General features: G+C 54.1%; 1 protein-coding gene across 26 annotated transcripts in view; it reads right to left on the bottom strand.

Moving 5' to 3' along the window:
* The window catches only part of ADAMTSL2 (ADAMTS like 2), a 28,491-nt gene that overhangs the window by 1,273 nt on the left and 15,350 nt on the right, over positions 1 to 11,868 (bottom strand). For 25 of the 26 annotated variants that reach the window (XM_069770912.1, XM_069770914.1, XM_069770913.1 and 22 more), the window contains 7 exons: positions 10,734 to 10,837; positions 8,685 to 8,811; positions 6,272 to 6,485; positions 4,014 to 4,169; positions 2,531 to 2,701; positions 2,205 to 2,381; positions 907 to 1,051 (listed from right to left, as the gene is read on the bottom strand). In XM_069770912.1, coding sequence (XP_069627013.1) covers positions 907 to 1,051; positions 2,205 to 2,381; positions 2,531 to 2,701; positions 4,014 to 4,169; positions 6,272 to 6,485; positions 8,685 to 8,811; positions 10,734 to 10,837 — 1,094 coding nt within the window. The remainder of the gene's footprint in view (positions 1 to 906; positions 1,052 to 2,204; positions 2,382 to 2,530; positions 2,702 to 4,013; positions 4,170 to 6,271; positions 6,486 to 8,684; positions 8,812 to 10,733; positions 10,838 to 11,868) is intronic. The other variant, XM_069770939.1, reaches the window with a different exon arrangement.

The following is an 11,868-nucleotide window of genomic DNA, read 5'->3' as shown; positions in this document are numbered from 1 at the left end:
CAAGCCAAGGTCCTCCCATGGTAGGGCACAGCGTGACCCCAACACACTCAGTTTCTGCCTCAAAAAGGCTATGTGAGAAAGCGAACAGGAATCCAGCAGTGTTACAGCAGGAGTTTGGTGCAAGAGAGCTGCTGGAGAGAGAGAGGGAGGAGAGCAGAAACTGCTATGACGTTCCCCCAACTTCCTTCAGAGCACTATTTTGCTTCAAACCCACAGGATTTACAGTTATATAGAGATATTTTGCTTAAAATCCATAGGATGCATGAAACCAGGCTGCTCCTAGGGCAGGCACCTTGCTATGAGGGGACCACGAGGCACCTCGCAAGCACCGTGCTGCATCCCGGACCCTGCAGGAGAGGTCAGCCGAGGGCACCCAGCGGGTCCAGAGCCGAGCCAGGAGCCAGCCCCAGATCTGCTCCCATTTTCATGCTTTTCTCCCCCACTGTCCTTATTCCCAAATCCTATTAAAGAATTAGAACTGCGTGTTCACTAAAGATCACAGGGGCTTTGAGCCAGCAGACGAGTCAGATAACGAGATAGTTACAAATCCCGCAGGACATTTGGAGACCAAAAATCATTAAAATAATGGCACAGACAAAACTTCCTAGACATTAGCTGGAATCACACAGAAGCAGCACCCGAGTCAGCTCTCCAAAGCTTCCTTTTATCTTAAGGTCAGACCACGCTTCTTTTGAACTCTCCCCTTAATTTAACAGGGTTACCTCCAGAAATAGCCAGTGCACGGTGCCCCATTACTTGGACGCAGAAGGAGAGTCGTCCCCTTTATGTCCTCCCTGGGATGACTATCAAATTGGGGGTCGGTGGAAGCTAAGATGCTGGGTGGTGCTGCTTGGGGGGATCGGTGGAAAAATCAATGCTGGAGGTGCTGTCGGCAGCGAGGCTCACCTGGGGGCTCCGTGGGACAGGGCTGCAGGTCGCAGGTCTGTTTGCCCACCGGCTTCACCAGCGGGTCGCAGCCCCGGACGATGTCCTTCCCTTGGTAGCACTTCACATCCCGCATCCTCACGCCGATGCCGCAGGTTTTCGTGCACTGGGGAAGAGAGAGGGGGAGGTGAGGCAAGACCCTGCCGCCATGGGGGTCTGCGCTGAGCCAGGATCTGCTCAAAAAAGCTGTGCTCACTGGAGATGTCAGGGAAGGGAGGTGAACTCTTTCCCCTGGCTGAATGTCACGTCTCAGCCCCACACCGCTGGCCTCTTGCTCCGTCTTTGCTGCCAGCACCATCAGCCGCCTGCAGCAGCCTCCGCTCGGGGATACGTGGATGCGCTCCCATTCCCTGCCGCTGCGATCCTCCCTCCTCCTCCCGCCGCCCTTCGCAAAGGGCCACGAACAAGCTGGCCCGGTCCGTATGCTGCTCCGTGGCACCAGGGTGGCTGCAGCCACCCCAAGGCCGTGGGACACCCCCCCCCCGACAGCACCCCAGGCGTGGGGCTGCGGTGTCAGCGTCTCGGTGCATCATGCCACGGATTTGCAGAGCCGCTCCTGGGCCCGGTGCTCGGTGCCTGCTGCCCTTTGGATGCCTCGTCAGGCTGGGATTACGGCAGGGCTGCTTTGGCTAATTATAGGCTGCAATGACGGTTTGCAAGACTAAACAAAACGAGGCGCCTGGAGCGTGGACGAGGAAGGCTTGCAGGGAGCCGGCCGCAGCCCTTCACAGCTCCTCGCCCACCCTCTCTGGGCTCAGCCTGAACCCCGGCTGCCTTTGCAGACCGTGCAGGGTGCTGGGGCAAACTGTGCTCCCAACTCTGCATCCCCAGGGCAGCCATCCCTGCACACCTGCATCCCTGCAGCCATCCCTGCATCCATGCACACCTCCAGCCACATTCCCACCAGCGGTTGGAGGGAAAAAGAGGGAAAAAGACAGAAAAAAGAAAAGAAGGAAAAAAAAAAGAAAAAAGCCAAAGCCCACCCCAAACACCTCTCCTCTCATTCCTGTTCTTCCTGAGCACAGCCAGTCCCAATTGCACCGTGGCAGGGCAGGCTCTCTGCCCCAAGCTGCAGGTGCAGCAAAAGGTCCCCCGTGGGTGCTCCTTCGGGGGCTGTGTATTGCAGAGCTTTGCCCATCTCCTTGGGGTATTTCACAGGCAGTGTGACCCTTGGTACGAGGGGATGGGACACCACACGCTCAGGGCAAGTGCATCTTGAAGAAAAGGCATTTTCCCCACCTATCTCCCTCCCCGCTCACCTCCGACCAGGGGGTCGTGTACCACTTGAAGCACGGCCGCTCAAAGCACGTCGTCTCCTCCACGGGCTTCTTGGAGACGTCGCAGTCAGCGGGGTTGCGGGTCTTGATCTTGCCGTTGACGACCTCCAGGCAGAGCACGATCCTCTTCTTCACACCCCGGCCGCATGTGGTGTTGCACTACGGGGACACGAGCGGGGCTGGCTGAGACCCACGGACCCCGGTCCAACCGCACCGCAGGGCATCCCTCCTCCATCACCCCCCAAAACCAAGCCCCCCCCCGCTCCAATCACCCTCCAAGCCCAGGGACGGGGCGGGGGTTCACTTACCCGTTCCCAGTCCTGTGCCAACCAGTGCGAGGGGCAGTTCTTGTCCCCGCAGGGATGGATGGCCAGCGGCTTCGTCTCCAGGTTGCACTGCGACTCCGGCACCACTCGCCCATCGCTGGTTTTGCAGTACACGTGCCGGATCATCCTGCCCTGCCCGCAGCCGCCGCTGCACTGAAACCGCAGCGGGCACGGCGGGCGGTCAGCGGCGGGGAAGGCGGCACAGCTCCCATCCCCGTCCCCATCCCCGCAACGGGGACAGAGATGCCTCCATGGGGCTCAGCCACCTCCCCAACCCCACCTTCCCCCAAATCGTGGAGGGATTATTGGGTCTCAGCTTAAAACAGCTGCGGGGAAGCTCAGCGCATCCTTCCCCAGGCAGCTCCACCACAGCCAACTTATCCCATGGCCCCATCACGTTGGTGCTGAGCAAGACTCAGCATCTCTCAGGCCAGGCAGGAGGGGAAACACCACAAGCAGGGAACCCCGGGGCGGCTCTCAAAGAGGTCAAGGCAAAGGACATCAAGCAAGTGGCTGGAAATATTCCCCCCCACCACTGCAAAGGGCCAGGCGGGCACTGCCCCAAGCACCGGTGGAGGCAACCAGCGCTCCCTGGCTCTTTTGCGGCCGCTCTTGCAGAGACACACGATGTTTCAGCGCCGCTGCTGCCATGGAAACTACTTATTTTTAGCTGATGCTAATGTATCAAAACCTGGGTAAAAATAGCTTGGGAGGGAAGGGGTGTCTGTAGCAGAGCTGTGCAGGAAGGAAAAGGGGGGGGGAATAGGGGAAAAGGGGGAATAGGGGAAGGAAAAAAAGGGGGGAGAAAAGAGGGGGGAAAAAAGGGAAGGGAGAAAAGAGGGGGGAAAAAAGGGAAGGGAGAAAAGAGGGGGGAAAAATGGGAAGGGAGAAAAGAGGGGGGAAAAATGGGAAGGGAGAAAAGAGGGGGAAAAATGGGAAGGGAGAAAAGAGGGGGGAAAAACGGAAGGGAGAAAAGGGGGGAAAAGGGAAGGGAGAAAGGGGGGAAAAAGGGAAGGGAGAAAAAAGGAAGAAAAGGGGGAGAGGGAAAAGAGGGAGAAAAAGGGGAGAGAGAAAAGAGGGGGGAAAAAGAGGAGGGAGAAAAGAGGGGGAAAAGAGGAGGGGGTAAAGAGGGAGAAATAACGGGGAGGGCGGAAAAGGGGGGGAAAGGGGGGTAAAAGAGGGGGAAAAAGGGGGGAGGGGAAAAAGAAAAAAGGGGGAGGGGGAAAAGGGGGGGAAAAGGGAGGGGGAAAGTGAAAAGGGGGGGAGGGAAAAGGAGGGGGGAAGGGAAAAGGAGGGGAGGAAGGGAAAAGGAGCTGCCTGCGGGTCTGTCGGAGCTGGGAGCTGCCAAGGAGGATTAATCCAACCCCAAAACTCCCAGCACAGCAGTCACAAGCAAGCCTGCAAGCAGGGCCAGCTGCAACGGGCCGTGATGGCCACTCGGCCGGCCACCCCGATCGGAACTCACCGGTCCCCAGTCGGAGACGGTCCACTGCCGATCGCAGGGTGGCCCTGTGCAGTTCTTCTCGGCCAGGGGCCGGGCGCTGGCATCGCAAAGCTTCTCGTCCTCCGAGCAGCGGATGTCCCGTGTCACCACGCTCCGCTCTCCGCACCGGGCTGAGCACTGCCGGGAGGGCATGGGGGGCACGGTGTCACCAGGGGGACCCCCTACTATAAGAACTGCTTTCTGGGGGGGTTTGTTGGGGTTTTTTTACATTTTTAACATGAAACTCTAAAGACACGCACTGACAACACATAGGCGACTGTGCAACAATCCGTAGCAAAGCCGCCCTTCTTCCCCAAAACCGCATAACAGCTTCAGCAGTCAGGTTCAGGTGCAGGAGGGCTTTATCCTGCCTGGGTGCTGTGCAAGCTGTCCACCGGGTGTTGCCAGAGGGTGAAAACCCAAGGCACCAAAAATGCCTGATCGGAGCTGAAAAGTTTTAGCTGTCACCTAGAGACAGGGTGAGATCTCCCTCGCCTCCTTCCCAGGAACAGCCAGCTCCTTTCCACCTCTTTGGAGAATGTTTTCCCCAAACCGCAAAACTGAGATTTTTATGCTGTGGATAAATTTGGCACCGTGCAGCCCAGTGACATTATTTAGAACTGGATTTGAGTTACTACAGTCTCACATACACACATTTGCTCCATGCATAACGTAAAGCAGGGAAAAGTGTCAACAGCACAGCACTCAGACACACCACGCTGATATGTTAATCCTCAGATCCCAGAAATGTGCTTTTTTTTTAATGCCTATTTCCCCAGCCAACTTGGCACCCTACTTCAGATGGGATCCAAATGAGATTAGCTTTGCTGCTGGCTAAGAACGAACTACTCCAGGACTGTCTCAAGCAATCTGTCCCTGACACATGCTGGAGGAGAATACGGATTTCTGTAAAATAAGCCACTCCAGTTTGCTATGCTGGCCAAAATAATGTGCCAGCACGTGCGCAGGGAGCGCCTCTCTACCCAGCTGGGAAAGTGAAAACATCCTGCAATACCAGGGAACACACCAGCCCCTCGAGGGAAATGATGCACCCCAGCTTGCAGAGGAAAGGAGACATTTAACTTATGACCAAGAAGTGTTTTGGGAGCCTCCCAGGAGGAAGAGTCCAATCCCTCATGGTGTAAACCATGGGGCAGGTTTGCACCCATGGACGGCTTGGCTCGGAGCTCGGTCTGCTCTTGCTTAGAAAGGGTCTGGGCTTGATTTGGGAGCAGGAACGACATTTGCTCCTTTGCAGAGAGTCGATGAGCGTGCGGGCTCCAGGGCACAAGTGCCACGCTCCGCATGCGGCTGTCACCATCATGGGGGCTGGTGGTGGCACCCCGGGCGAGCTCGGAGATAGGCACAGACCCAAAATCTCACTCTCCTCATGCACGCCCACTTCCAGAGGAGACTGAAGAGGCAGGGCTGTTTCCTAGCAATGCAGGGGCACATGGTTATACCCCCGGTGCATTTTACACATTCGCTGTGAGCCGTGCTGGGTCACCCCCCCTGCACCATGACTGTCAATCTAGCACAGGGGACTGGCTCCCAAGCCACCCAAGCTCAGAGACCATCCTCGAGGAAGCTGCACTGGTTTGGTCAGTTCCATGGGTTTATGTCTGCAAGGGACATGCTGGAGTCCTGGCCGTGCCTGGAAATGAATTCAGGGGCACAAACCTTTTCACATGTTTTCCCGAGCAAACCAATGAGCTAAAGCCAAGTGCAGCACTGCATCACCCCAAGCCATCTTCCAACTGCTTTAGGGATCTACTTAAGGCACAGCTAGGAAAAGGTTTAATTCTTCAGGTGGTGCAGTGAAATTGGAGGTAAGGAAGGAAAGTTTATGGGAACGTAATTCACGTGTGAGGTGGGATCTCCTCCCTGGCACCTTGTGGGTTGAAGATGCTGCCAAGCAAGTAAAGGTGGGAAGATCTCAGCTGCAGGCTCCTGCCCTATCTCAGTAGGCAATGCCAGCACCTTACATGCGGTCAAAGACTCTGTGAGTGACTGATGGCGGTGGCCTCGCCATCCTGGAGATGACCCAGGGCTTCATTTTAGGGGGAAAAAAAAAAAAATTACTGGTACATGTTGGTCCAAATGCAACAACTGCAGCCAGTATCCTAAAACGCAGAGTCTCTGATGGCCACGGATGCTCTTCAATCGGAAAAAGAATGGGGAAGTGCAGGCACGTGTGCTTGCCCTCAGCGCTGCCAGGATGGCAGTCCCCAGGGACTTACCTCGGACCACTCCGACATCTCCCACTGGGGCCCACAGGCTGGGTTCTTGCAGACCTTGCGCTCATCCGGCCGGGTGATGTCAGCGGACTCGCAGAGGTCGCTGTAGACGGAGCTGTCGAATCCCGGAGAAATCATCTTCCAGCAGCGGACGATGCGGAACTGGTAGCCCTCCCCGCAGGTGCGGGAGCACTCGCTCCAGCTGCTCGTCTCCCACCTGTGGAGGCAAAAAGAGGCCATCGTGCCAGGCACAGCTGGACCGGGGCCGGAGCATCCCGCGGGAAAACCCTGCCTGCTCTCGGCTGGATGGAGACAGCTGCGATAGGAATGAGCTGTAGTCAGGCTGCCAGTGTGCGAGAAGTTTTCCCGTGGGACGGGATGTATTAACATATGGTGGTTTCACCCAGCAGACCTGAGCTCATGCCCACAGCGGTGGATGCTAAAACCAGATTGCCGAGAGGCAGGAGGCACTGGGACGGTGAGGCACGGACCAGTGCCCAGCGTCTGTTGCCCGCAGGCTGCACGATCCCCAGCCGAGACCCCACGTGTGCCAGCACTTTTCTCTGCCATGCTTTTTGCCTATGTTTGACCTCTCTTTTTCGCCTGATCAGCTAAAGTACAGAGAGGACACAACCACGCATCACCCTGCAAATCCCAGCAATAGTGTCACACAAAGCTGCCTAAGCCCTGGCAGCACATTCGTGTACCACCATCGGTCTAACTCTGCTAATATCACGCAATGGGCTGGGAGAGCTGGGATCTGCTCCGAGACATTGCCTGCCCCTTACTGTGCCCCACCACTACTGTCCTGACATTACAAGAGGGGAGCAGCTTGTAAACCAAAGGAAAAGACATAAAAAGTCCAGATTTTTACAGTACGTTAACATTATAGCACTCCTGAACTAAAGAATAAGCTAAAAATGTAAAAATGTAAATGGATCAGAATTCACAGCCACCCCGCAGCTGCCGTTCTCTGAGCAGGAGAGCCACGTCCCCCGGCTGCACGCCGGCCTCGCACCCCACATGGGGCTCCAGGCACAACAAGCAGCCGTAGGGAAATGTCACCCATTTAGAGGTGCCACCTAAATTCGGAAGGGAGATGAAACCAAGGTCTTTCCCATCCAGATCAGGCAACGTTCTCTTAGCACTTTCCGTTGGAAAAGTGTTGCCAGCCCAAGCAGCATCCCATCTGCCTAAGTGCTAGCGAATGTGGTCGGCTGCCCTGTTTGAGTTCCCGGCAGCTCCTTGGTTTACCCACCGCCGAGCTGCAATCACTCTTAAATCATAGAGCAGCTCTTCTCTCTTACAGTGCAAGCCCCTGGAGCTGGAACAGCACAACTATAGGGAGGGACAGCTTTATAAAAGACCAGGGGGATAATCTAAGCATGAAAAGACCCCTAATGCTTGTGCTAAAAAATTACAAAGTTAATGCAAATAGAGATTAAAGTCTCCACGGTGTCTACAGGGCAGGTACATTTCCAGCAGTAGCACCATCCACCCCCACACACTTTTCTTGCCTCAGCTGCAGCCTGCCCTGGCTTTCAGCCTTAACATACAAGGTTCAACAAGATCTTATGTTGCAAAGGGCACGTCCTTTCCTCCCCTGTCCTCCTTCACAATTACCCGAGGCAAAAGCAAGCACCCTCCAGGGACCAGGTGCCATACCTGGTCCCTGGCATCGCTCTAGCCTTGCTTTGCACTGTTCACAAGTGACACCAATCCAGGGCGTGCACCAGCCAGCTTTACTTCTCCCTTTGCCCTGTCCCTAGTCTGACACCATCACAGTCCTCCTTCCCTGTGACAGACACCGGTCTGTCCTGCCCGTAACTGCTGTTACTTGCAAACCTTCCAACAAGCACGCCCCGTGTTACAAACCAGCAGCGGGGGTGCCCCGAGCCGCACAGCTTGGCTCTGGACCGCAGTCACGCTGTTCAGATAAAGAGCCGCATCAGAAGGAAAAACCTTCTGAAGGACTTCCAGCATGGGTTCCCCTCTGCACCAAGCTCTTGCCCCAATACAAGCAAACCTCAGTGATGTTTGGGATGCTGAAGGGACCAGAGGGCTGGATCCATGGTACAGTTTGCAAGCCCGGCCCCTCCACCCAATTCACACACGTTCTTCCATGTGCCAGACAGGACAGGGTACTGCCTGTGGTGTTAGAAGCCGGACTTGATGGGAGCCCCGGGTGCAAACTCTGCCAGGATTTACAGAAGTTTTAACCTGACAGCTTGAGCTAAAGAACTCAGGAGGAAAGTCTTGCTGCAGCCCAGGCAGATGCAACTAGGGGAGGTGGGACGGGGGTGCTGTGGGCCATCCCTGCAATCCCCCCATCAAATCCATGCCGACCCCCTCCCCCAAATCCATCCACAGCAGAGAAAGCGTGGAGCCCCCCAGGAGCGCCCTGTCGAGGTGGTACCTTGGCTGGCACTCTCTCCCAGCACAGAACTCATGGATGGGCTCAGGACGGGTCATGGCATCACAGTACGTATCATCCACTTCGATCCCATCATAGCGAACACACATAGCATATGTGGACATCACTCCTAGTTTCAAAAAGAATACATACACACAACAGAGGACGCTTGGTGATTTTGACATCCAAACTCTTTTTTTTTCTTTTTTTTTTTTTAGCTGCATTTTCCAAAACTTCCTCCCCATGGAAAGCAGCAAGCTGGACTTTCTGGCCCACGGGATGGATGTTGCTGGGAGGGGAGGACCATGGTGGCCACCCAGCCTACATGGGCAGCACGGTTGAGTTGAGCCAGCTCCGAAGGCGGGCATGGCCACCCCTGCCAGGGCTCGCTACCAAGATCAATATATGACTAACACATTTTTATAGGAAACGCTCAGGGCAATGAGTCTGCTCGGCAGCTCCCTCCACCTCGCAGCCATCAGCTCCCACCCTGCTGGGCTCATGGGTGGAAGTGACAGAAAACGGTCCCCAACCCACTCCATCCACCCACTCTCTCTACGCTCATGACACCCTGTTTGTGCCCAGGTGCACCCCAGGAGCACCCAGCATTCCGGACCAAGGAAGGGCTCCCAGGGGCTTTTCAAGGAGGCACCTGCCCCTCCTGCTCCCCTGCCGAAAGCACAGGCAGCCAGTGGCGGCAGACCGAGCCCTTTTCCCCCGCAGCCTGCCGTGCCAGAGTAAATGTTGTGAAGTCCATTCTGGGACCTGGCTGGGGACCAGGAGGCTGCTCTGGCTACAGGTAACAAGAATTGCAGCTCTCGGGAACATATGGTTTACATGAAACTAAAAAAAGATCTACAGCTCTTGACATGGTATTGCTTCTCTGCGATATGTCATTAACAAAAGGCAAGGAGAAAGGAGAAATTTAAGTAAAACCTCTCTCTGCTAGCTGAAAACTGGGGCAGATCAGCCTGGCCCGATCAAGGGGGAAATTTGTTCAGAGGGGATCAAAGATGCCAAAAATGTCCCAGAACACATGGCTGACAAGATCCTGGGGAAAGGGACGGCTTGCAAAGCTCCTGCTGCCGGCACGCTGCGGGCATATGTCTGCTGGACAAGAACAAATGCTTAAAAAATAAAATCCTTGCATTTGCTCTTTTAAGAGATGTCCCTTAGATTGCAATCTACTCTCTCCCCCTTTTTTCCTTCTTTCTAATTCCAGAAGCACCGCAGGATCTGGATTATTTCAGGGACGGTGCTGTCGGGGAGCGGTGCAGGCAACTGCACAACCCACATGCGTGCTTCATCACAAGTGATGGGCCACCAGAGGCCAGGACTCCCTAACCAAGGAGTAAAGAAGGAGAGACATCAGGTGGCTTGAAGCTTTTCAGGGGGCAAAAAGGGGGAATTTATGCAAAAAAAGAATACAGGCTTAGTTTTGATATCCCTGGCATCTATGTCGCTGTTCCAGATTTACACCCTCGCAGCCGAGATCAGGCTCCAGGGTAGAAGGAGTGGGAGAAACAAAACAAAATCAAAAAGCCAAGTGCTATTTTGTTTCCTGCCAGAGCTGAACAGTCTTCAAAATTTCACTCTGTGGGGAAGCAGCTGAGCTTTTCAAAGCCCTCTGAACGGTCAAAAATGGGAGGAAGGAGAAAAAAAAAAAGGAAAAAAAAAAAAAGGAGGCAATTTGCTGAGACTCAGCACAGGTTTGGGGATTCCACTGAGCCCCAGCATGTCCTCACTGGGCTGGGAAGCAAAGGTGATGTTCAGAGCTCCCTGAAGGGAGCGTGTTTTGCGAGATGATGGACATGCCAGGCACCAATGCCCGGCCCCTGACATCGGTGGGCTTTGCACGTTCTCAGTCCCTGGCTCCTCTCCCCGCCTTTGCACCCGGGTGGAACAGATTTGGGGTCGTGCTAAACCAGCTCCAGAGATTGCAAGATCCCCTACACATCACCAGGTCCTTCCCATCCCTAACAGACATAAAAGTGACTCACACACCAGGTGATTTCAGCAGTTGTGCAGAATTTGGCTGCTTCTTATAACTACCTGTGGTACATGTAGAGCTGCAGGGTTCATGGGAGGAAAGCTTCCACCTGTACATGTCAGCAGCACTCACACCTTGGCCCTTTCTTAACAACTTCAATCTGTTTCTAGCAATAAGCAAACAAAAAAAAAAACAAACAAAAAAACAAAACAAAAAAAGGCATTTACAAGGCGAGCGGTGATAGGCCATGTCAGACACACACATCTGCCAGCAGGCTGCAGTTCGGTTGGGTTTGGGTTTGGGAGGGGATTTGCTTTGTTTGGCGGTTGGGTTTGGTTTTTCTGATTTTTTGGGGTTTGTTTGTTTGTTTTAATTGGTTTGTTTTGTTTCACAACATACCTGTCCTGAGCCCCAAGTAGAATCCCCAGCCCGGTTAGAGGCAGAGCTTCCACTGTCTAGAAATAGAGAGAATGGGATAAAAATACCCACAAGTAGAAACAGTTCAGAATTTAACAAAGTTTGCATTTTCTGCTCAAATACACCTGGCCCTCGGCATACAGTGACTAAAGGTGCAGTATCTCCTCCCCTGCGTTCCAGGGCCGGGCACGTCGACTCGTGCTGCTCAACGCAGCAGAGCTTTTGGCTGCTCAAATCTCAGCAGCTCACTCCTTCTGAAAGCCAACAAGTGGCACAGGAGTTTATAAGCTTGCTTCTCAAAGCACACTTTGCTCTTAAACACCAAGGCATGCCATTTGCCTACCCACTGCTTTTGCCACTCTTGTTTTGGTTTGGTTTATTTTGTTTTATTTTAGGTAGGTAATTTGCATCTCTCATATCCCCGCTGCGCTCAAACACGTAATGCCATCGGGAGAGGAGTAACAGAGTCAGCCTGGTGTACGAAAAAGCATTTGTCAAACCAAGAATAACAGCTTCTCCCAGTTCAGTGCATCCTACGTGCTGTGAGGTTATAACACATCAGGGATACTGCACCTTTACAACAAAAGGCTTCAATTCTGTTCTCATACCTTTGTTCAAACCCTTGAAACAGCTACACTGAAATAGTGTACAAGGTTGTATCCTGACATCCAGTTGTCTCTGGCCTGGCGAGATATGCAGCTCGTATGATTTCTAGGCAGCAGAAGCTCTGAAATTGCCTTATTTAGTTGTTCGTAAGAAAAAGTTCAGGTTCAGTCTATC

Source organism: Haliaeetus albicilla, chromosome 26 (assembly GCF_947461875.1).
Source record: "Haliaeetus albicilla chromosome 26, bHalAlb1.1, whole genome shotgun sequence".
NCBI classification, from domain to species: Eukaryota; Metazoa; Chordata; class Aves; order Accipitriformes; family Accipitridae; genus Haliaeetus; species Haliaeetus albicilla.
The sequence above is the reverse complement of the archived record's forward strand: the minus strand, read 5'-3'. Positions and strand labels throughout refer to the sequence as shown.